A 26,939-nucleotide genomic window follows, 5' to 3' on the forward strand; every position below is an offset into this window, starting at 1 on the left:
TGAAGCTGGTGAAGACGCGGGCACTGCCAGGAAAACAATTTGCTGTTTGTTACAAAGGTATTAGAGTCCAGCCAATGTACAGAATGCTCTAAAGACAGGTAAGTATACCAGCACAAAAGAAGGCAAAATAACAAAATACAAGGTTTTCCTCAGAAAGATGGGAAACAGGGCACCTCCACAGATAAATAGTTTAAGTTTAAGGTGGAGTGGCCAGCATGAACAGTCAATTCAAAGGTTTCCATCATGATTGGACGCATTCTGGAAGGCTTTACAGCCTCTCGGATATGCGGCATTCAGGAAGGCCTTACACATAACTAAATGTATATAATTATTAACTGATTAAAAAAACAAGGAAATAGGAAATCATGGAAGGCATTTTTTTCCTTAGCTAATCATGGTAACCAGCCAATAAATTATATTTTTTATATAAATAAAAACATATTTGTTTATTTGTCATGGTGCAACACAAATTGCATAGCATTCTTTCCAAAACCTTGTTCAAATGGAGCATGCATAAAATTTTAGTGCATAGGCTGAACCTCTATAAAACTGTTTTACAAAAATCACATGCAAATGGACTAGATTCCCTAACCACAAAATGGAAATTATGATGTTATTGAAATGATTTTATTTTAAATACATTTATTAGGAACCTGGTTTTGGCAAGTCTAAAATGACATTTTACACTAGATTTTTCTTTGCATAAATGTTTTGTAGATTATCCATTTATATAGCCTATCTGGAAGTGTTTTTGTAACAATTTCTAATTTTGTTTATTGTTTTAATAACATTGTGCTGATTTTCAGACTCCTAACCAAGCCCCAAAGTATCAGATGTAGACTGAAGTCTACAGATTCCTGCTTCTTCCTGTTAGTGTAAGCTGTCTTTTCACATGCAGGAGGAGGGGGAGTGTCTGCTCTTCCTGCTTTCCCAGCCCTTTCCACTGGCTGTCCCAGCCTAACCTCATCAACAGTGCTAAACTGGGAGCTTTTAAGTACATTTTAAAAAAGGTTTTATAGCGGATTTTTAGATCTTCATCTGTACATAGTCTTATTTATAGTATTGTAACATAGTTATATGAAAATTTGTGTACACTGTTGTCCCTTTTAAGCTGAAAACATTTCTATTGCTTAAAAGTTTTAGCAATGTTTCTAATATTCATTTGTTTTCTCTGCAGGGCAAATAGATTGAAAGACTTACTTATAATTTGACAGTAGGTAAGAACCAAAAATGTCCATCAATTCTTTCTCAAAACTGCTTCTAAAAAAAGTCAAAGATAGGAATTTCCTGGCTTTTCCTTATTCTTTGAATTAAAAAGAATGTAGAAAAAGCTTATAACTCCTCAAAGAGATTTTACCAATAGGTTATGGAAAATAAAATAAAGACAAATACATATGAAAAATATACACTGTATATGAAAGTTAAAGGGATATAAAAGACCACATTTTTCTTTCAAGAATCCAATTTTCAAGATCCTATTTCTATTAAAATTTGCTAAATTCTCTGGATATTCTTTGTTCAAGGAGTAAGACAAATAATCTAACTTAATATTTCAAGGCTATACAGATATACAGCTCTTGATAGATACCAAGGGAACAAAGCAAATTATATAATATAAGTACAAAACAAAACAAAACAAAATGTATGCTTACCTGATAAATTAATTTCTTTCATGGTGGCGAGAGTCCATGAGTCCTGGCATTCAACTCCTGGCCACTAGGAGGAAGCAAATATTCCCCAAAACTCCAAGAGTGCTCAATCCCTCCCACCTCTCTGGTTAGCCATTCTTACGTATAGCCAAGCAAGGACAAGTTGAAAGGTACAAAGGACACACCAGGGAAAATCAGGTGCAAGACTAGAACTGCCACCAGAAAAATGTAACTAAAATTAATTAAAATGAGCAGGTCTTGTGGACTCTCACCACCATGAAAGAAATGAATTTATCAGGTAACCAAGCATTTTCTTTTATTTAATAAGGCTGTGAGAGTCCACAAGTCCATCAATCCTCATACACAAGCTGTGTGGAGTCCACGAGTAAATTGGGCGGGTTACATTTTTTTGAAAAAGGCAAACACCTAATTTTCAAATACTAACAAAAACAGCTTTAGAAAAGGCAAAAACTAAATTATGAAAGAAAAAAATTGAGTTTACTGTCCCTATCTGGGGAAAAAGTGTACGTGTTAGCACTGTTTTGTCTGTGTTGAAAGCCAGTCATGGTTAATCATGTTCACAAATAAACTAACCTAAGTACACCATAGAAGAACTCAACAAGAAAATGATTCAGGTAATTATCTAAACTCAGATACACCTTACAAAGAGATAATATTAAGACAAAAAAGAAAAGATTATCATTGTTAATCAACAGGAATTGTATTAGGCACAGTACATCTTAAAATTATGAAATCGTCTGTATTTCCATGAACAAATAATAGAGAGAATGGTGTAAATTTCCCCAGGGACACCAAATTACACAAAATAGTTCAATCATAACAGTAAGTACATCACCTGCAGTGGATCTTATTCATGCTCAGTGAATGTGTTAGAAAATTGAAGGTGCATTTTAAAGGGGCACAGAAAATGGTTCTCTATTCAAGCTGCCTAATTCAAATAATGGCTTATTTTAGAAATCTAATTTTCCTTTTTCCAAGATACTTTCTGAGCTACTATTTATCTATGACATGTTTACTGTTAATTAAAAATGGTTCATAGATATAGCTATAATTATGTGCTGGCTAGTCCAACTATGAGGTTGTCTGGTATATTTAGAGCAGCAAGGTTTAAAGAAATGAATTGTGATAAAGCAATGGAGTGGTATATTTTATTGTACATACCCATGTAGTGATAATGTAGATGCTATATATGCAGAATGAAATAATTGTATGATTTATCAAGTGATTAATAAAATACGTAGGTTTTTTTAAAATAAAAAATATATTACAATTGATGAAAGCCTATGATTAGTTTATGGTATCAAGAGCTTGGACATATTTTCCTTTTTTATGTATTTTTAACTTAAGCAACATGGATAAACATGGATTAGTTGAGTTCAGTTACTTAAAGTAAATCAGTAATAGAGAAGGATCTAACATTTTTATGTATTACCACTCAATACAAACATTAATAAGATCCTTTTAGTATAAAAAGCTACATAGCTTGGACCATTAGTGCAGAGGAAAAACTAATTCTTACATTCAGTTTGTCTATCAGTTCTGGGAATTCATTACAAAAAACTGCCTGGAATGATCCTTTTTCTAAAAATCTGAAAAATTCATAAAAATCTCAGAATGTGCTTATTAACATTCATGTTATTTATGATATCATTATGTTCTATCCATTATTACACAGAGGTCACGCTGATCTTATTGCCGGCTTTTATGAAACGTATTAATGGCTATTTTTTTGGCTTGTTTAAATTATAGATGACAATATTTAAAGGGATTTGAAACCCCAAAAAAATATTTTGAGATTCAAATAGAGCATATAATTATTGCTTAGTTCCCATGATATTCTGAGTTGAACAGATACCTAGGTAGGCATCTGGAGCGCTAAATGGCAGGACATAGTTCTGCCATCTAGTGCTCTTGCAAATGAATAACATTCTTGAAAAACTGCTGCCATATAGTTCTGCAGTAATGGGCCAGCTCATAAGCATAGTCCCTGTTTTTCAACAAAAGATACCAAAAGAACAAAGACACATTTGATAATAAAATAGAAAGTTGTCTAAAATTGCAAAGAAAAAAGATGGGTTTCATATCCCTTTAAGACTTCTAATCTTAATTGTAATGACACCTTTTCTACACCCTAATACATTCGGGTAGATTAAAAGTGGTGTGCGACTTGTGATAAGCAATATTGTAACTGAGCTAACACAGAATAAATACATTAGAAGAAACAGTTTTATATATATATACTAGTCGATAATCCTGCCCAGAGAGCAGTCTAATAATTTTTAAACTACAGATTTAGAAACAACATATTTTGTAACTCTTCTTTTATATACATATTTAAGCTACAATTGTAGCAATGCTATAATTATAATGGACTACTGTCTTAAATATCGCAATAACAAACAAATACAAACCCCCCAAATCGCAATAAACCTATTTACCCTATTAACCCCTAAACTCCAAAACTCCCACATCGCAATAAACCTAATTAACTTATTAACCCTTTAAATCGTCGAAACCCACAATGCAAATAACTATTTAAATAACTAAGCACCCTACCCTAACACCCCCTAACCTAACATCCCCTTAAATTAACCCAAATTACCTAAACTAATAAATTCTGAAGTTACAAAAAATAAAAAAAAATAAGTTTGCAAAAAATAAAATAACGCTAACATTACAGAAAATATAAAATCAAATTACAAAATTTTACAAAATTAAACCTAATCCCTATGAAAATAAAAAAGCCCCCCAAAATAAAAACACCCACTACTCTAAGAATAAACTACCAGTCGCCCTTAAAAGGGCTTTTTGCAGGGCATTACCCCAAGATAATCATTTGTTTGAGCATTGCCCTAAAAATGGCATTTAGCTCTTTTACTGCCCATCCCTAATCTAAATAAAACAACCCCCCCAAAAAAATAAAAATTAAAAAAAACTAAGTCTAACCCCCAGGTTGCTACTCACGTTCCTGAAGTCCGACGGAGAAGGTCCTGTTCAAGGCGGTGAAGTCTTCTTCCAAGCGACGACCTCTTCTTTCTTCTTCTAGGAACATCTGGTGCGGAGCAGAGCTGAAGACCGATGACGGCGGAGCTGAAGATTGGCGACCCCGGAACTGAAGACCAGCGACCCTGGAACTGAAGACCGGCGACCGCGGAGCCATGAAGTGTGGAGGATCCTCTTTGGATGATCTCCGCCGTACACTGAATAGTGAATTCAAGGTACGTGATTAAAGATGGCGTCCCTTGAATTCCTATTGGCTGATTTCATTCTTCCAATTCAAATTAACCAATGGGATTAGAGCTACTCAAATCCTATTGGCTGTTCAAATCAGCCAATAGGATTAGAGCAAGTGAAATTCTATTGGCTATTCAAATCAGCCAATAGAATAGAATTAGTTCTAGCTTTTGTAATGATCCGTTTGCCTTTGCTGCATCCACCGGTGGATTCCAAAAATGGCAGGGTGGTGAAAGAATCCACCTTTGGTGCATCCCGGTGGATCCCGAAAATGGCTGGGTGGTGAAAGAATCTTTCAACACCCTGCCATTTTCGAAATCCACCGGGATGCAGCTTCATGCCGCCAACATTCCATTGAGGATGCATGAGCCACTGCCGATGCCGACGGACATTACAAACGCAATTATAGTATAGATATGTCTAAATATGTGTATGGGTGTATATATAATATTTATATATATATATATATATATATATATATATATATATATATATATGTTTTTATATATGTATATACATACATACATACTCACACACTTTGGAGCCCGTGCCACTTAAATACCTAAAAACATAAAAAATTATTTTTATTCAATTTGAATATTTTTTAATGTGTTTTACTCTGTATTTACTGAAAATCATTTACATTCCAACTTTCTTCACGTAGAAGAAAATGCTTTTTGGTATTTTTAAATATATTTCCTATATAAATCTGTATATATCTATACCTGTATATATTGACATATAGACATTTTACACATATAAAAATCATATATAATAGAAATATATATGTTTAAAAATAACTTTTTATTAACTTTGTGAAGAACATTAAAATGTGAAATTACTACTTTCAGGTTTAGTCCTGTAGGTCAAACCCTGTGTCCGGTTATCACAGCATTAGTTAATTTTTTTATTTTTTTTTAAACAGTTTGCTCCATTAAAGTCTATGGGCAGAAAAAGCTAACATGGTCGCGATATCCAAAGTCCTGAATGCTCATGCGCAAACATTTTCAACTTGTAATGCGTGCGCTAACCCACCCACGTTAAAAGTTTACTTCCATTGTTGTTAGCGCATAAAGTGAAAGTGATAAATAGTGCGCCACTTGTAATCGGTGCGCCCATGATATTGTAACACATAATTGTATTTTATTTGTTCCTTTAATCTATGTAATCTATTTATTTAAAAAAGTGAAATAAAAATATTGTACTTCAAAAGAAAAAAACAGAACCTAACTACAAGGTACTCCAACGCCTAGATTTAGAGTTCTGCGTTAGCCGTCAAAAGCAAGGTTAAGGGGTCCTAACGCTGCTTTTGGTCACCCGCTGGTATTTAGAGTCAGCCAGGAAAGGGTCTAACGCTCACTTCCCTACCGCGATTCCAGGCTACCGCAGATCCCCTTACGCCAATTGCGTATCCTATCTTTTCAATGGGATCTGCCTAACGCTGGTATTTGGAGTCTTGGGAGAAGTGAGCGGTAGACCCTCTACCGACAAGACTCCTAACGCCAAAAAAAGTCAGTAGTTAAGAGCTTTATGGGCTAACGCCGGAATATAAAGCTCTTAACTACTGTGCTCTAAAGTACACAAACACCAATAAACTACCTATGTACCCCTAAACCGAGGCCCCCCCACATTGCCGCCACTCTAATAAAAATTTTTAACCCCTAATCTGCCGACCGGACACAGCCGCCACCTACATTATCCCTATGAACCCCTAATCTTCTGCCTCTAACATCGCCGACCCCTATATTATATTTATTAACCCCTAATCTGCCCCCCCCAACGTCGCCGCTAACTAACTAAACTTATTAACCCCTAATCTGCCGACCGGACCTCGCCGCCACTATAATAAATGTATTAACCCCTAAACCGCCGCACTCCCGCCTCGCAAACACTAGAATAAATAGTATTAACCCCTAATCTGCCCTCCCTAACAATTATTAACCCCTAATCTCCCACCTGCACCGTCGCCGCTACTATAATAAAGTTATTAACCCCTAAACCTAACTCTAACCCTAACACTAACACCCCCTAACATAAATATAATTTATATTAAACGAAATAATATTCCTATATTAACTAAATTATTCCTATTTAAAACTAAATACTTACCTATCAAATAAACCCTAATATAGCTACAATATAACTAATAGTTACATTGTAGCTATTTTAGGATTTATATTTATTTTACAGGCAACTTTGTATTTATTTTAAATAGGTACAATAGCTATTAAATAGTTAATAACTATTTAATAGCTACCTAGTTAAAATAAATACAAAATTACCTGTAAAATAAATCCTAACCTAAGTTACAATTAAACCTAACACTACACTATCATTAAATTAATTAAATAAATTACCTACAATTACCTAAAATAAAATACAATACATTAAACTATTCTATAATACAAAAAAAACACTAAATTACAAAAAAAAAAAAAGAATTACAAGCAGTTTAAACTAATTACACCTAATCTAAGCCCCCTAATAAAATAAAAAGCCCCCCAAAATAAAAAATGTCCTACCCTATTCTAAAATACAAAAGTAATCAGCTCTTTTACCAGCCCTTAAAAGGGCTTTTTGCGGTGCCTTGTCCCAAAGTAATCAGCTCTTTTGCATGAAAATAAAAATACAATAGCCCCCCACCACATTACAACCCACCACCCACATACCCCTACTCTAACCCACCCAAACCCCCCTTAAAAAAACCTATCACTAACCCCCTGAAGATCTGCCTACCTTGAGTCGTCTTCACCCAGCTGAGCCGAATTCTTCATCCAAGCGGAGCAAGAAGATGTCCTCCATCCAGTAGAAGTCTTGATCCAAGCGGCAAAGAAGAGGTCCTCCATCCAGGCGAAGTCTTGATCCAAGCGGCAAAGAAGAGGTCTTCCATCCGGGCGATGTCTTCTTCCAAGCGGCATCTTCTATCTTCTGGATCCATCTTCATCCCGCCGACGCGGAACATCCTCCTTCCCTGACGGACTAACGAAGAATGAAGGTTCCTTTAAGGGACGTCATCCAAGATGGCGTCCCTTCAATTCCGATTGTCTGATAGAATTTTTTGAGCCTAACGCAGCCCCTCAGACAACTCTAAATACCAGCGTTGTTGGAAGGGTGCGTTGGCAAAAAAAGCAGCGTTAGCTAAGCGGCTTTTTACCGACAAAACTCTAAATCTAGCCGCAAGTGTGCCCAAAATCAGTAATTTAATTTCCATATCTTGACTTGGTTCCCTAAGTAGCACTCACCAACATATCCTGTAATTGCTTATGCAAATGACTGTTGAAGATTTGACTTCATATAGACAAAAGGAGCAGCCAATGAGCTTAAAGGGACAATAAAGTCAAAATGAATGTTTCATGATTTATGTATGGCATGTAATTTTAAACAACTGTTACTTTTGTCATCAAATTTGTTTTGTTCTTGGCATTCTTTCCTATTGACTGATCAAATTAGCCAATAGGATGTAAGCAGGTATCATCCTATTGGCTAATTTGAATTTTTCAGCCGATAGGAATGCAAGGGTTCCCCCTATGTAATAGGGGTACTTTGCATTCAATCTTTAGTTTACGGCGGATGATCGCATGAAGAGGACCTCCGTGTTGCGATAACTACCGCCGAAGAAGATGGATCGCTGGACTTCAGCAATGGTGAGTACCTATTTTGGGGTTAGTCTTAGGTTTTTATGTTTGCTTTTTTTTAGGATTTTTAGGATTAGGGCTTTTAATGGCAATGCCCATACAAATGCCTTTTTCGAGGCAATGGGTAGATTAGGTGTTTTTTTTAGTTAGGTTTTTTATTTTATTTTGGGGTTTGGGGGGGTTGTAATGTTAGGGGGTAATTTGTTTATTTTATTTGCCAAAGAGCTGTTAACTTAAGGGCAATGCCATACAAAAGGCCCTTTTAAGGGCTATTGGTAGTTTATTTAGAGATTAGGTTTTTTTTTTATTTTGGGGTTGTTTTTTTTAACGAGGGTTATTAGAATAGGATTTTATTTGTATTTTGGATAATTTCATTATAATTTAATTTTGTTATTTCTGTAATGTTAGTTTTTTTATTTTTTGTAAATTTAGAGTTTTTTTGTAATGTTAGGTTTTATTATTTTTTGTAATTTTAGAGTTTTTTTGTAATGTTAGGTTTTATTATTTTTAGTAATGTTAGGTGTATTATTTTTTATAATGTTAGGTTTTTTATTTTTTGTATTTTTATTTTTTTAAACAAGTAATGTTAGTTTTATTTTTAGTTTAAGCTTAGGTTTTAATTTTTTTTCACAGGTAAGTTTTTATTTATTTTAAGGTAGTTAGTATATTGTAACTTTAATTTAAAGTTAGGGGGTGTTAGGTTTAGGGTTTAATAGTTTAATTTTATGGGTTAATAGGTTTATACAGTGTTGGCGAAGTGGGGGGACGGCGGTTTAGGGGTTAATAGGTTTATTTAGTCTTGGTGGTGTGGGGGGACAGCGGTTTAGGCGATATTAGACAAGGGGTTTATGTTAGGGTGTTAGGTTTTTGTAAAACTTTTTTTTCTCCATAGACTTAAATGGATAGCGATGTCGCAATATCAGGTGTTAGTTTTTTTCCAAAAATGTTTCTCACAGTGATCTCTATAACGGACTACGGGCACGAGCACGCCTAGTTGGAACTTGGTTTTAGTGAGGTATTTGCCTTACCACACCATACTGCACGAGAAAAGAAAGTTTTATGGTGACTTGTAATGGGGGCACAATGGAAATAGCGGTACGGCCCCATTTTGTGCGGTGTGTACACAACAGGTTTACTGCACAACTTGTAATCAGGGCCTATCTTTGCTATATATGCATATGACACTTGGAAATCTATCTCCCTCTAATACATATAACTTTTAAACCCTATTTTAAGTAAAATTTTAGTGAGTGACCCTCTCAAATTATATATGTTTTTTTTCAGCAGACACAGCAGATTCAGAATATACTATTATTATATTTATATGTCATGGTATGTGTGCTTACCTAATAAATTGTATTCCAATTACTAGTGGGATATTCAACTACTGGCCAGCAGGAGGAGGCAAAGAGCACCCCAGCCAAGCTGTTAAGTGTAACTTCCCTTATCCATAATCCCCAGTGATTCTCTTTGCCTTTGTCAATGGAGGATGTGCGAAGACGACGATAGACCTGAAGGACGTGTATTTTCATATTCCCATTCACAGGGATCATCACCAGTTTCTAAGGTTTGCTTTTCTGGAAAAAGCATTTCCAGTTTGTTGCACTTCTGTTTGGTTTTGCCATGGCTCCCAGAATATTTACAAAGGTTCTGGGGGCTCTTTGGCAGTGGTCAGATCCCAGGGCTGGGTTGTGGACTCAACATGCCAAGAAATAAATACATTTATCAGGTAAGCATACATTTTTTTTTTCTTTCCTATGGCATGGAGAGTCCACGACTTCATTCCAATTACTAGTGGGAACCAAAATCCAAGCTAAAGGACACAGAATGAAAAGGGAGGGAGAACAAGGCAGGGGGACCTAAACAGAAGGCACTATCGCTTGAAGAACCTTTCTTCCAAAAGAGGCCTCAGCTGAGGCAAAAGTACCAAATTTGTAGAATTTGGAAAAGTATGCAAAGAGGACCATGTTGCCGCCTTGCAAATCTGTTTCAGAGAAGCTTCATTTTTGAAAACCCAAGATGAGGAGACAGCCCTAATGGAATGAGCCATAATTCTCTCAGGAGGCTGCTGTCCAGCTGTCCCATAAGCTAAACGAATAATACTTCTTAACCAGAGAGAAAGAAGAGTAGAAGTGGCCTTCTGACCTTTAGGTTTTGCCGGAGAAAACAACGAACAAGGCAGAAGATTGCCAAAAATCTTTGGTTGCTTGAAGGTAAAATTTTAGAGCATGCACAACATCCAGGTTATGCAAAAGACGTTCCTTATGCGAAGAAGGATTAGAACAAAAAGAAGGAACAACAATTTCCTGATTAATGTTTCGATCCGACACAACCTTAGGTAGAAAACCCAACTTAGTACGATGGACCGCCTTATCTGTATGACAAATTACGGTTCGGGGAATCACACTGCAGAGCCAAAAGCTCAGAAACTCTGCAAGCTGAAAAAATAGCAAGAAGAAACAAAACCTTCCAAGATAACAATTTTATATCAACAAGATGCATCAGCTCAAACGGAGCATGCTGCAAAACTTTAAGAATGAGGTTAAGGCTCCAAGGAGGAGGAACTGTTTTAAACACAGGCCTGATTCTGACCATTGCCTGAACTAAAGCTTAAACATCTGGCAAATCTGCCAGACGTTTGTGCAAAAGAACAAGACAGTGTAGAAATCTGACCCTTCAGAGTGCTGACTGACAAACCTTTCTCCACACCATTCTGAAGAAAAGATAAATGCGGGGAATCCTCACCCGGTTCCAGGAGAAACCCTTAGATTCGCACCAATAAAGGTATTTACGCCATACCTTATGGTAAATCCTGTGAGTAACAGGTTTACAAGCCTGAAGCATGGCATCAATGACCGCCTAAGAAAAACCACATCTAGACAATACTAGGCGTTCAATCTCCAAGCAGTCAGAATCCAGATTGGATGGAGGAATGGACCCTGAAGTAGAAGGTCCTTCCTCAGAGGTAACCTCCAAGGTGGAAGAGATGACATCTTCACCAGGTCTGCGAACCAGATCCTGTGAGGCCATGCAGGTGCTATCAGAATTACAGATGCTCTCTCCTGTTTGATACGAACAATGACTTGTGGCAGGAGAGCAAACGGAGGAAACAGGTATGCCAGAGAGAAGATCCAAGGAACCACTAGAGAGTCTATCAGAGCGGCCTGAGGATCTCTTGACCTTGAACCATACTTTGGAAGTTTGGCATTTTTACGAGACGCCATCAGATCTAATTCCGGCACCCCCCACCTGAGGGTTATCTCTGAGAACCCTTACAGATGGAGAACCCACTCCCCGGGATGAAAAGTTTGTCTGCTCAGAAAATCTGCCTCCCAGTTGTCCACCCCTAGGATGTGGATAGCAAATAGGAGACAATCGTGAGATTCCACCCACTGTAGAATGCAAGTCACCTCCTTCATAGCCAAGGGACTCTGAGTTCTTCCCTGGTGGTTGATGTAAGCCACTGAAGTGATGTTGTCCGACTGGAATCTGATAAACCGGACTAAAGATAATTGAGGCCAAGCTGTCAAGGCATTGAAGATTGCTCTCAACTCCAAGATGTTTATGGGAAGAGAGGACTCCTCCCGAGTCCACAGGCCCTAAGCTTTTAGAGAGTCCCAGACTGCACCCCAGTCTAACATGCTGGCGTCCATAGTCACAATCACCCAGGAAGGTCTCAGAAAGTAAGTGCCCCGAGACAGATGTTCCTGTAAAATCCACCACGAGAGAGAGTCTCTTGTTAGGGGATCTATCCTCTGCAAGAGATCTGAATGATCTCCATTCCATTGATTGAGCATGTATAGCTGTAGAGGTCTCAGATGGAACTGAGAAAAAGGAATGAAGTTGATGGAAGCAACCATCAGACGAATCCCCTCTATGCATTGAGCCACTGATGGGTGAATAGCAGACTGGAGAGAAAGGCACAAAGCAAGAAGCTTGGATTTTCTGATATCCGTCAGGAAAATCTTCATGGACAGGAAATCTATGATTTTACCTAAGAAACAAACACTTGTAGCTGGAACAAGAGAACTATTTTCCAGATTCACTTTCCATTTGTGGGAACGTAGAAAAGATAACAACATCTCTGTATGAGATTTTGCTAGTTGAAAAGATGACGCCTGAACCAAGATGTCATCTAACTAAGGTGCCACCACAAATGCCTGGGATCTGACCACTGCCAAAAGAGCCCCCAGAACCTTTATAAATATTCTGGAAGCCGTGGCGAGACCAAACAGAAGTGCAACAAATTGGAAATGCTTGTCCAGAAAGGCAAACCTTAGAAACTGGTAATGATCCCTGTGAATGAGAACATGAAGATACGCGTCCCTCAGGTCTATGGTCATCTTCAAACAGCCTCCATTGACAAAGGCAAAGAGAATTATTGGGGATTATGGGTAAGGGAAGTTACACTTAACAGCTTTGTGGGAGTGCTCTTTGCCTCCTCCTGCTGGCCAGGAGTTGAATATCCCACTAGTGATTGGAATGAAGTCGTGGACTCTCCATGCCATAGGAAATAAATGTTTATTTTTGATAAAATATTAGTAAATAATATTGAAAATAGTTAAGTGACCACTGCTGTTACTTTGATCACCTTACTAAATTGTCATCAAGAGTAACCACATGTGAAATAGGTGCCCATATGGGCTTTTGGGAGTTATAATATAGATTAGAGAGGCCCCTTTGTGCAGTATAGAAATAAAAGCAAGGTGATAATCTGGCTATACAGACATATTTATTAAGAGAGGGACTTGTCTACTAGAAAAACCAAGCACATTCCAGAGTATTGTGCATCTACTTTTAAAAAAAAAAAAAATCTGTGGCTAATAAGTTTGAACAGCAAACCATCCTCCAGCTACCTTACCTGCCCGTCATATTGAGGTCCCGCCCCCGCTCTGTGATGTCACCACGCACAATTGTGGTGACATCACCGGCACTGTAGTTCTGGGAGTGCTGTTCACCAACGATCTGACCTGTAGTGCAGTGGAATCACTATTCCCCTTCACGAGGGGTTGCCTTGCACTCACACGCATCAGTTTGCATGTCGACCTGCTCTCTGGAAGCGATTAATAATTTACACAGTTCCCAAGGTAAAAACGTCCTTTTAAACAATCCATGGGGGGCCTTGTAATACTGAGAAGGCATCTTATAGAATCTTGCCAGACCAGATTACTTTAAAGAATCAGGACCTAAATCATTACATCCTGATTTGGGGCTCATCACTTACATCACCAGCTGAACAGCCTGTATGTTGATCGCTTTTAATAGTGTTTAGTGATGCTAATAGGTGATGTGTATAATTAACCTGTTATGTTTCAATATTATAGAGATTTGTCTGCATGAAAAAGGGTGTTATGTGTACAGTGGACAAGTGTATTTGTTGGGTTATTGATTTCACTCATTTTTTATTAGTGTAAAAGTGTTTATTAGTATAATTGTTACTTTAATTGATTGGGCCAGTAGTGTTTGTATATGTTCGGTAACATTGCATCCTATTATCATTCAGTAAGGCATAGTAATATTTGTTTAGGATTCCCCCCCCCCCCCCCCACTCTTTATTTCAACCTACAGGGTCTCTACATTATCACCTGTATCATCATAAATATCTTCCATTATTGAAGATTTAAGGTCCGGTTTAAAGGGACAGCCAAGTCCAAAATAAACTTGCATGATTTAAATAGGGCATGCAATTTAAACAACTTTCCAATTTACTTTTATCAGCAATTTTGCTTTGTTCTTTTGGTATTCTAGGTTGAAAGCTAAACCTAGGTAGGCTCATATGCTAATTTCTTAGACCTTAAAGACTGCCTTTTAATGTGAATGCATTTTGACAGTTTTTCACTACTAAAGGGCATTAGTTCATGTGTGTCATATAGGTAACATTGAGCTTACGCACGTGAAGTTACCTAGGGGTAAGCAATGATTGGCTAAACTGCAAGTCTGTCAAAAGAACTGAAATAAGGGGCAGTTTGCAAAGGCTTAGATACAAGGTAATTACAGAGGTAAAACATGTATTATTATAACTGTGTTGGTTATACAAAAATGGGGAAAGGGATTATCTATCTTTTTAAACAACAAAAATGCTGGTGTTGACTGTCCCTTTAATATACATGCAAATTTCCCCACCTCTTGTATTACTCCTGTCCCTACTAAATACATAAAAAATAACAGTTCCCAGCCATGTGAATCATCCAACCAGGTTTCAGTTATACTGATAATAATCACATTCCTCTTCTGCAACTAAGAGCTCCAGCTCCCCAATTTTACCCATCATGCTTCTTGCATTTGATGTCATTCATTTAATTTTCATGTGCTTTCTGCTGCTACTAGGTGTGCTTTCCTCCAAACTTTCTAACGCAGCATTTTCCAAGTGTACCGTTCTGTCATCCTTTCCTTGAGATATTCTAGGTGTAACATTCACTATTATGTTTGAACTGATCCTTCCCCCTTTGCCTCTCCTCCAACACACCTGCACCCATGTCATTCAGGTGAAATCCATACTTACTGTAAATATTGTACCCAAGTGAAAAGTCAGCCCAGTGCTCTAAAAAGTTAAACCCCTAATTTTTACACCATGTTTTTAATGTGAATTAACTGACCAAAGCTCCTTCTGCCTTGCTGTGTTAGCACACGGCACTGGTAATATCTCCAAAAGTATTACCTTTGAGGTCCTTGCTTGTAGATTGCTACCTAACTCCCTGAAGTTATTTTTTTAGGACACTCCATCTCCCGCTGATTCTTTCATAAGTGCCAATATGCACCATAACCACATGATCAGACCCAATTATTAAAGGGACACTGAACCCAAAATTTTTCTTTTGTGATTCAGATAGCGCATGCAATTTTAAGCAACCTTCTAATTTACTCCTATTATCAATTTTTCTTCGGTCTCTTGTTATCTTTATATGAAAAAGAAGACATCTAAGCTTTTTTCTTGGTTCAGAACTCTGGACAGCAGTTTTTGATTGGTGGATGAATTTATAGGCCGGCATCTAAACTTACATTCTTGAATTTCAAATAAAGATACCAAGAAAATAAAGAACATTTGATAATAGGAGTAAATTAGAAAGTTGCTTAAAATTTCATGCTCTATCTGAAACACAAAAGAAAAAAATTGGGTTAAGTGTCCCTTTAAGAACAACTTACTTTAACTTACTGTACACTTATCTATAGAACCCTGCTTGTTAATCATATATATATATATGTGTGTGTGTGTGAAAGTGCAAATCTTTCTAAGTTTTGTATATAATGTCAACATATATTTAACACTTAGAAAGAGATAAGTATATATTGACTCTTATTATAATTAAAGTTGTTTTGAAAAGAGGAGAAACATAAATGTTATACTCAAATATCAACATCTGCGTTTAAAACAAATATTGACCAATTAAAACAGACTTACCTAAAATTTTCAGGATACTCGGTTAGAGCCATCTGAATAACACCCAAAGCGTGCTGATATTGTTTTTGTGCTGAGAATAAAAGTGCCAACAAGTGAAGGGAGTGTATATCATCTTTGTAATGTTTTATTGTTTCTTGAAGGTGATCAATTGCATCTGATACCTGTTAAAAATGAACAAACTAAAGTTTATTTGTTTGATGGTATCCAAGTTTATAGTGATAGAAAACAATGGCCTAGATTACAAGTTTTTGCGTTAGAGGCTATGCGGTGCTAACAAGCAGTTTTCCCTCACCGCTCACTTACCTGCAGCGCTGGTATTACGAGTTTTCAGAAACCCGTCGTTAAAAGACAAGAAGTGAGTGTTGAGCAAAATTTAGCTCATTACTGCACTACAATACCAGCGCTGCTTAAGTCAGTGGTGAGCTGGTCGTACGTGCTTGTGCACGATTTCCCCATAGGAATCAACGGGGAGAGCCGGCTGAAAAAAATTCTAACACCTGCAAAAAAGCAGCGTAAAACCCCTTAACGCAGCCCCATTGACTCCTTTGGGGAAATAAAAATTATGTCTACACCTAACACCCTAACATGAACCCCGAGTCTAAACACCTCTAATCTTACACTTATTAACCCCTAATATGCTGCCCCTGACATCACCGACACCTACATTACAATTATTAACCCCTAATCTGCCGCTCCGGACACCGCTGCCACCTACATTATATGTATTAACCCCTAATCTGCTGCCCCCAACATCGCCACCACCTACATACTATTTATTAACCCCTAATCTGCCGCCCCCAATGTCGCCACAACCTACCTACATTTATTAACCCCTAATCTGCCGCCCCCAACGTCTCCACCACTATATTAAAGTTTTTAACCCCTAAACCTAAGTCTAACCCTAACATCCCTTAACTTAAATATAATTACAATAAATCTAAATACAATTACTATAATTAACTAAATTATTCCTATTTAAAACTAAATACTTACCTATAAAATAAACCCTAAGCTAGCTTAGGGTTTATTTTTATTTTACAGGCAAGTTTGTATTTATTTTAACTAGGTAGAATAGTTATTAAATAGTTATTAACTATTTAATAACTACCTAGCTAAAATAAATACAAATTTACCTGTAAAATAAAACCTAACCTAAGTTACAATAACACCTAACACTACACTATAATTAAATAAATTAACTAAATTAAATACAATTACTTAAATTAAAATTAAATTAAATTAGCTAAAGTACAAAAAAAAAACACACACTAAATTACAGAAAATAATAACAAATTACAGATATTTAAACTAATTACACCTAATCTAATAGCCCTTTTTTCATTTAGTTTTAAATAGGAATAATTTAGTTAATGATAGTAATTTTATTTAGATTTATTGTAATTATATTTAAGTTAGGGGGTGTTAGGGTTAGACTTAGGTTTAGGGGTTAATAACTTTAATATAGTGGCGACAACGTTGGGGCGGCAGATTAGGGGTTAATAAATGTAGGTAGGTTTGCGGCGACATTGGGGGCAGCAGATTAGGGGTTAATAAATAGTATGTAGGTGGCGGCGATGTTGCGGGCAGCAGATTAGGGTTAATACATATAATGTAGGTGGCGGCGTTGTCCGGAGTGGCAAATTAGGGGCTAAAAATGTTATTATAGTGTTTGCGATGCGGGAGGGCCTCGGTTTAGGGGTTAATAGGTAGTTTATGGGTGTTAGTGTACTTTTTAGCACTTAAGTTATGAATTTTATGTTACAGCATTGTACCATAAAACTCATAACTACTGACTTTTAAATGCGTTAGGACTCTTGACAGGGTAGGGTGTACTGCTCAATTTTTGGCCTACCAGGACAGACTCGTAATATCAGCGCTATGGAAGTCCCATAGAAAAAAGACTTTACAAAGTTTACGTAAGTCGTTTTGCGGTAAGGCCAAAGAAGTGTGCGGTGACCCTAAACCTTCAAGACTCGTAATACCAGCGGTAGTAAAAAAGCAGCGTTAGGACCTCTTAACGCTGCTTTTTTACCCTAACGCACAACTCGTAATCTAGGTCGAATGTGTTCATTATCAGTACATAGCTATTTTACAATTCTAAGATATCAATATCACATTAGAATTGGGGTGTGAACACACTGTAACAGACAGAAATTAATTTCATAGAACGGTTATGACAGAAAATGGAAAAAAAAATTAAAGAAGTGAAAAGGCAAAGTGTTTAAAAAGGTTTGTAAAGGCATAATATTTAAGTATTATTATAAATGTTCTTGCATTTATTTAATTAGAACACAAGTGTTGAATGCTGACATGCTCATAGATTTAGAATTTCTGATGTTATCACATACTGCTTAACTCCTTTCAAAGCAGTATTATATTTAACAAATCTGAATATACATGAGGGAGTCTATTAGATCTGGTATAATTAATAAGAAAGCACTAATATGATTTTATATGTTGATGATAAGTAAAGTTGGTTTGTTTCAAAGCTTTGAGAAGGCACGCTCTGCAAAGGTAGGATGTTCGGAAAATAAAGAAAACCACCTGATGAATAAGGAACCAAAAAATACTGGGCCAGATTACATGTGGCGTGCTATTTAGCGCTTTCACTTGCACTCCAGCACAACCAATTGCGTTAGAGAAGGGTATTTCAATCATCCTGAATGAGCGAGTGTCGGGGTGATTGCTCTTGCCACCTCTGAAGTGGCGGAGATGAAAAAGAAGCTGTTTCTGCTTCTTAATTATGTGGCAGCAGGCTCGCTTATGCGAACCTGCTCCACATAGACGAAAAAGCTGCAAATGCAGCTTAATAAATTTAGCCCATAGATTCTATTGCAAGTGTAAACTTGAATACCTGATGCTGTGGTTTACAGCAATTAATCTAGGTCTCCTATTATCAATGTGTCTTCATTCTCTTGCTATCTTTATTTGAAAAGCAAGAATGTAAGTTTAGAAGCCAGCCCATTTTTGGTTCACAACCTGGGTTGTGCTTGCTGATTGGTGGCTAAATGCATCCACCAACAAGTGCTGCCCAGGGTCTGAACCAAAATTTGTCTGACTCCATAGCTTAGATGCCTTCTTTTTTTTTAAATAATTTTATTTATATCCAACACTGCATACAGGTACACAAAATTACAGGTACTTGCGCCACGCAGGGCTGAATATCATACAGCGAGTGAAGAGGAGAAAATCAGGCGCATTTTGGCAGGTAATGACAAAAGATAAATCATGTTAGTATAGTTGTTACTATAGGATCAATAACTTTCACTCGTAAAGTAGTTGTATACACTGTTGGGGATTTTTTGTATTTTTTATAACATAACCAAACTAAACAACAATAAACAAAACCACAAAACAAACTAAAGCTAACACCCTCTCCTATTGAAGGAAATGATGCCTTGAAAAACAGATAGGGAAACCTAAACTTCGTACAAGATTATAGCTTGGGAAAAATTGTCTATGTTTTGGGAGTATTATATTGCAAGGAATTTTCCCGTGTACGTGCAATGTGACCAACCAAGGGGTGGGTTACCAGTGCTAAAAATACAATTATGAGAAAGCAATTAAAAGGAAATATCAGTGCTGTATCTCAGAGTAAATGGGGCTATATATATCTAAGAGCTAACAATGTAAACCTATACAGGTATTACAAGATAGGGTATAGTGATGAAATGCAATGTGTTGGTGGGGTTGTGATTTGCGGTTTATATCTTCAGTGTTAAAATAGTCGCTGCATCTAAGATGGGTTTGTAAATGTGGTGAGCAGTTGGGCCCTTTCTACTACAATAGGTGGAACTAAACCTAGCCTGTCAAAACACTCTTTGCACCAGCTATTTAAAAATAACTACCGTTGCTTCAGGCGAGTAAGTACTCACAAAACTGAATCTTGAAACAGTAAACACTCAGAATACAAACGAAATAGGACAAACCGGATAAAACTGGACAAAGTAAAAACAAGTGCATTTGATATATCAAGACATGAACGTCAGCTATTTCAGGTCAGGTTCCTATAAGAGCAAAATTAGAGAGGGTAAATGAGAAATATAGGCTGTTTAAAATATCAAAACATACTGAATATGTCCGAAAACTAAAAACAAGATCTTGTGAGAGGTGAGGCATTAAACAGAGATTTGCATGAACATTGTATATATTTTTCTTTTCCAAACATATATCTGATAAACCTTGTGAGAAAAGACAATAAAATCTACCTTTTGAGGCTATATGCACTGGAGAAAATACCTTACATTTCTAAGTAACATACGCCTAGATTACGAGTTTTTGTCGGTAAGGCTTGCGGGTCTAACGCTCCTTTTTTTCTTATCGCTCCCTTAAGCCAACGCTGGTATTACGAGTTTTCTGCAAGCCGGCGTTAGCCTCAGAAAAGTGAGCGTTGAGCAAAATTTAGCTCCACATCTCACTGTAATACCAGCGTTGCTTACGGTAGCGGTAAACTGGCTAAACGTGCTTGTGCACGATTTCCCCATAGGAAACAATGGGGCTGAGCTGGCTGAAAAAAAACTACCACCTACAAAAAAACAGCGTTCAGCTCCTAACGCAGCCCCATTGTTTCCTATGGGAAAATAAAAGTCATGTCTACACCTAACACCCTAACATGAACCTCGAGTCTAAGCCCCCCTAATCTTACACTTATTAACCCCTAATCTGCCGACCCCGACATCGTCGCCACATGCATTATATTATTAACCCCTAATCTGCCGCTCCGGACACCGCCGCCACCTACATTATACTTATAAACCCCTAATCTGCTGCCCCCAACATCGGCAACACCTACATTATATTTATTAACCCTAATCTGCCCCCCAATGTCGCCGCAACTATATTAAATTAATTAACCCCTAATCTGCCGCCGCCAACTTTGCCGCCACTATAATAAAATTATTAACATCTAAACCTAATTCTAACCCTAACACCCCTCTAACTTAATTAGGGGTTAATAATTGTAGGTAGGTGGCGGTGACATTGGGGGCGGCAGATTAGGGGTTAATAAATATAATGTAGGTGTCGGCGATGTTAGGGGCAGCAGATTAGGCGTTCATAGGTATAATGTAGGTGGCGGCGATGTCTGGTCGGCAGATTAGGGGTTAAAAACTTTTAATTTAGTGTTTGCAATGTGGGGGGGGAGCTCAGTTTAGGGGTTAATATGCAGTTTATGGGTGTTAGTGTACTTTGTAGCACTTTAGTTAAGAGTTTTATGTTCCGGTGTTAGCCCATAAAACTCTTAACTACTGACTTTTAAATGCGGTAGGAGTCTGGACAGGAGAGGGTCTACCGCTTACTTCTTTCAAGACTCGTAATACCGGCATTAAATCCCATTAAAAAGATAGGATACGCAATTGACGTGAGGGGATTTGCGGTAGCTTCGAGTCACGGAAGAAAAGTGAGCGGTAGACCCTCTCCTGCCAGACTCGTAATACCAGCGTTAGGAAAAAAGCAGCGTTGGGACCTCTCAACGCTGCTTTTTAAGGCTAACGCCAAACTCGTAATCTCGGTGTAAGAAAATATGTTCAGTCAATATGTTCAGGGCAGAATAATGGGAAAAAAAAACAGTCCTCCACAATATTTTCCAGGTAGACTTTCAGCCTATGCCTGTTGCTGATTGAGAGTTGTGTGGTTGCACGGACCATGAAAAGTGTAGGGAAGTCCAGATTATAGGCACTAGTCCAGGGCAAAGCTGCAAAGAGTCACCACGGAGTTAAACCAGGAGCGGCTAAGGTAGTGGGTCCCTGAGTAACTATCCAGCGTTTTTCACATGGGCGCAGTTTTCGTCACTGTCCATCTGCAAATACAGAGTGCGTGTGAAATTGATCCCGCAAAAGGATTCTGGTGTTTGCCTGAGAGCTGTTCCTTCGCCATCAGAGGAAATCGATAGAGGAGTGCCACATCTTTCAGCATCATCACAGGTCGTATTATCCATTCCGTGTAAGTCGGGGGCAGCAGCCTGTGTTGGGGGTAAAGTAGAAAATGCGCCTGTGTCTGTTTCCAAGATGTGAGCTGGTGATGGAGTTGTGTGTGGGTCTTCAATGGTCTTTGGGGATGGGAGGTTGCCAGATTCGATAGGGTATGAGGAACAATCTTCTGCAGGGTAAGCTATCGATCGTCCACGTGGGTCTAAAAGCAATGGCATGGCGGATTCACCGGATAAGCTAGTCATCCTCTGAGTTAAGTAACCAGGCTGCACAACGTTCTGAACTGTTTCTGCAATGCCAACACGCCTTGTGTTCTGTAGCGTTTTGCATAGGTCTTCACAGCTGTTGAGTAAAGTTTCCAATCTAGGTAGGAAAATTGAAAACAATGTCGCGGTTACTTCACTGTCTGAAGCCATTGCCTTGTGGGCAGTTGCCTTATATTTGATAAATTGCCTTCCGGGGTAGAAGAGTTGGAGTTCCTTCTATCTGCTAAGTGTTCCCAGACAGCTTGCCTGTCAAGGGAGAGGCAGATGGTGTAGGTTGATGGCTGTAAAATTGAAGTTAAAGGAGATTATCTTCAGAGCTGATTAAGCCTGCAGCCATCTTACGGAGCCGCCCAACGGAAGTCCAGATGCCTTTTTTTAAAATAAAGATAGCAAGAGAACGAAGAAAAATTGATAATAGGAGTAAATTAGAAAGTTGCTTAAAATGGCACGCTCTATCTGAATCATGAAATAAAAAAATTGGGTTTAGTGTCCCTTTAAGGAAGTACTGGCATTTTTGTCCATGATCTGCTTTCCTGGTTTTGACCCCTGCTTACATCCTGGTGCTCTTATTCTTATCCTTGCCTGTACTCTGATTTGAGGACTAACACACGGGTTGCTGAAATTTGGAACAGAATGTTTGATTATCCTTTTGTCTGCTCTTCTGTAGTGGAGTGTGGTTGTTGACGGATACGCTGGTATTGAACTCTGGTCTGGCTGCTGACTCTTCTTCTGCGTTTCCCCTGGGTGCTGATGATTGGTTCTGCTTATCTGGCCTCTCCTGCAAGCTTGGCTCTAATGTTATAGAAACTACTACAGTAAGCAATAGCTGGCACCATTAAGTGAGAGTAGCCTCAGTGCTTGGACCACATGATTTTTGAGTAGCTAGAGTGTTAGTCAGCCACTACTCATTTGTAATGCTGCTCTTTAAGTATCAACAGCAACACATATTTCATTGAGCCAAAAGTGTTCTTCTAATATTAGGATAACATTGTTGATGATTACATTAGCTGCAAACATACATCACATACTACTTATTATGAGCTTGTCCATTAAGCTGTTAGGTTAAAAGGCTGAAAAGAATGAGACACCTTTTACACCTTTGTTTGTAAAGCACTCTGAGGGCCCTATTATCTAAACTTTTGCAGATGGGCTGCCATGACAAAATGTTCTAAAAAAAAAGAAGAAGTTGTCCCTGCGAGTTGCAAGATGCTCCCAGTAGAAAGTATGGAGTTTTTAGAAAGGGAAACTTTGCTTTGGAGAGTGAAGTTAGCAGGGGCACAGTTTAAAAATGAAATCATGCTATCAAGTTTAAATGCTGCTCATTAATATAGATGATAGTTTTTTGTTTTTTTTAATACAGTTTTATTTTAACCATCATTCCAATAGATTTTTTTTCTCACTAACCAACTGCTGTGACACACTAACTGTGCTCAGACAACCTGTCTTAGAATAAAAGAGATAGATTACCAAGGGGTCAAGTTGGATGTCATCTATGCATCTAAGTCTTGAGAAAAAAAAGGGCTAAAGAATTGTCCACATGATCTTAAAAAAACAAATGCCATAGAAGACAAAGCAGAATGGGGCAAGAAGTTAGCAATCTGCAAATAGAAAAGAACAGCACTGTGAAATGAACTCACTTACCGGCTCAAATGTAAGAGCTCCTCTAGGAAATTTTATATTATTATGAGTGCAGATGAATGAATGAATTTATTAAAATGGCTTCCATTGTGCTTAGCAGCTTTTCTTCAACTATTTGGAGTCAGCACATTTTACCTAGATCAAAACTAGAGACCAAAGAGAGGCAAAGAGCCCTTCCTTGAAAAAGACTACATATGTAGCACTCAAAGGTTAATAAATCATGTATAGATACAATTGGTAAATAAATGTATTGAGCACAAAGAGAAATAACTGTACTTAAAAAAGTGAGCAGTTACTGCTAAACGTTAAAACATAACTTTTATTTATTTACATTAACATATAAAACATAAGAAAAGTGCATAGATAAAAACGCACCCAGGAGCCTAGTAACGGTCAAGTGACCTAAGTAGAAGTTGGTTAAATATAAATTATGGACCCTTTGAAAAAGCCGTTAGGGCGAAACATGTCAGGGACGTTAGGGAAATGGTGAGGAGTTTTTGAGCTCCTGTATTTTAGTCTGCCTCAGGGTGCCTATTAAGTTTGTTGGTAATGGTATATATCATTAATTTAAGTTGCTAACTAAACTATATTGATAGTGACATTAGAGACTTTGAATTACTTTTCATGCTATTTTCAAGCCGTACCGGGTATATTTGAACACATGCCGTTAGACAATAGGTGTCTTTTACACCGCTATCAACAAGAAGTTAACTCTACCTAAATAAAAGTTATGTTTTAACGTTTAGCAGTAACTGCTCACTTCTTTAAGTACACTTATTTCTCTTTGTGCTCAATAAATTTATTTACCAATTATATCTATACATGATTTATTAACCTTTGAGTGCTACATATGTAGTATTTTTCAAGGAAGGGCTCTTTGACTCTCTTTGGTCTCTAGTTTTGTTGTTGCATTACTACATAGCACCGATTCTACACTATTAATATCACAATACATAGGGATTTACTCCCCACTTTTTTATTGTAGGAAACAGAATGTTAATCCAATTGAAGTAGTGCCATTGGTTCTCTCCCCCTTTTTTTGTTCAACATTTTACCTAGATGCCACCTTGCCATGTTCACAGCATAGGCAGGGCCGGTGTTTTGTAATAGGCAGCATAGGCTGCTGCCTTAGGGCGCATCAGCAGGCGGGCGCTCAGCTGAGCAGTCGGACTGCTGCTGCCCTATGACAAAAAAAATTGAAAGTATTTTTTTATTATTATTATTTGATCCATCCATCCGGATCCCCACCCAACCCCCCCCCCCCGCCTCCGCCGCAACATAAATAATGACATATACACATAATTGAATTTGATCATAAACATAATAACAACTGTAGACTAGTTAAACGGTCAGACTGTCTTTGAGTAGTTCGCTCAGTGGAGGTGGAGGGAGGACTGCTGGTACCGATGACGAGGGAGGCGGAGGCGGAGCTGACTTGCCAGTTGCCTAAGTTGCGCAGCACCTGCCACTGAGTGGCTAACTCTAATCTGACTGACTGGCTGCTGGTCCAACCTGGTGATGACATGTCACATGATCATCACGTCACTCTCTGACTGAGTGAGAGGGAAGGGAACGTGACACAGGCAGCCAGCCACGTGAAGAGGTGCTGCGTGTGACTGAGCCCTCTGCCCGCCCTCGCTGCGCAGGTCACCAGAAGAAGAAACCCATGACCAGGTCCAGTCCAGGCAGAAGATAGAAGATGAGTCGTAGAGAAAGAGGAGCAGCAGCACAGGACAGTTACGGTAGGATTGATTCATTGGAATTAGGAAAATGTCATGATGATGTCATGCTGGATGGATGGATGGATCATGGATAGGTTGTGCAGTGATATTGACACACACTTGACAGTGCACTGTGCACTAGAGTCTATGATGGTGGCGGGAATGAATCTGTCTGTGCGTGATGTTGGGGGGACCGTGGGGGGGGGGGTCAGAGGGTCTACAGTCAGTCTGAGTGAGGTTGGAAACTTAACTTAAGCTCAAGCCTGACAGTGGACACGGTGACGGTCACCTCACCTAACCAGACCACCATAGTCACTCACAGCCCAGCCTGCTTGTAATACTTGTGTGCCGTTAGCAGGATCACTGACTGTGCAGTGAAGATGGGTGAGTGTGCTGCTAGTAATACTTGTGTGCAGTTAGCAGGGTTTGATTATCCAATGCGGTGGAGCCTGGCTGGAGGAGTTGTGTCTAGAAAAAACTATTTGTGTGTATGCTTTACCTAGGGAGAAGTACTGTACATGGGTTACAGCTGCACTTCTACCTACTTGTCACTGACATTCAGCACGCTGCACGCAGATCTTTGATTTATGTCTGTGTAACTAATCTGCCGCAGCCGAACCAGATTGCACCAGGGGCTGGGCTTCCAACACGGAGGGTTATGCTGTTTTAGCTGCCGTGTTGATTCTCCCCCTTCACTGCTATTCTGTGTAAGATAACAGAATGACAGGTAGGGACCAATAGCAATCTCAGCAGTCTGCCTCTTTACTGGGTCTCTTGACCTCACCACTTTTATTGCATTCCTTTCACATTTCCTTTACTACTCTGGGTGTTATAAACAGTGGGGAAAGGACTAAGGGGGATGTAAAGACTTGTCAGTTTCAAATTTAAGCTAAAATAATTTATTATACAAAAACAGTGACTGAGTTAGTTGCTTTAGCTTTTAGCTATAAATGTGTATATATATTTCAGAGTTTTTTGTTTTCTTTTTAAATGTTTGTAGAAAATGTGCTGTGTGAAAAGGGCAGGGACAGGCTGTAAATCATTCTTCCCTGTGAAATACTTATCAAGTTACTTATGTAATCAGAAGCCTCTCCAAACACTTGTTTAACTATTTGGCTGCCCTTATCCCTTACTTGGTTAAAAAAAAAATGCTATAAGTCTGCATGAGTTATTAACACTTACTGTATGTCACATTAAGTGTTAAAATCATCCCATGTTCATTTACAGTATTAGTGGTCTTGTTTAAAACATTTGTTATGTTTTATGCAATATAGCTTCTTCCATATTTGATATAAATATATACAATTTATATACATACCCTGAAAACTACCTGGCTCCTAAATTTTGAACATGTGTCCAACCTTTTAACTATTGATTAATTTTATGTGAGTTCTCTACCCATCTTTGTATATAATAAATTCTACACTAACCTATATATATATATATATA

General features: G+C 38.0%; 1 protein-coding gene across 1 annotated transcript in view; it reads right to left on the reverse strand.

Annotated features, from left to right (window-relative positions):
• TTC7A (tetratricopeptide repeat domain 7A) overlaps nt 1–26,939 on the reverse strand; it is a 1,159,252-nt gene that overhangs the window by 464,394 nt on the left and 667,919 nt on the right. The window contains exon 15 of the mRNA XM_053712237.1: nt 15,939–16,099. Coding sequence (XP_053568212.1) covers nt 15,939–16,099 — 161 coding nt within the window. The remainder of the gene's footprint in view (nt 1–15,938; nt 16,100–26,939) is intronic.

This window comes from Bombina bombina, chromosome 4 (genome assembly GCF_027579735.1).
Source record: "Bombina bombina isolate aBomBom1 chromosome 4, aBomBom1.pri, whole genome shotgun sequence".
Classification (NCBI taxonomy): Eukaryota; Metazoa; Chordata; class Amphibia; order Anura; family Bombinatoridae; genus Bombina; species Bombina bombina.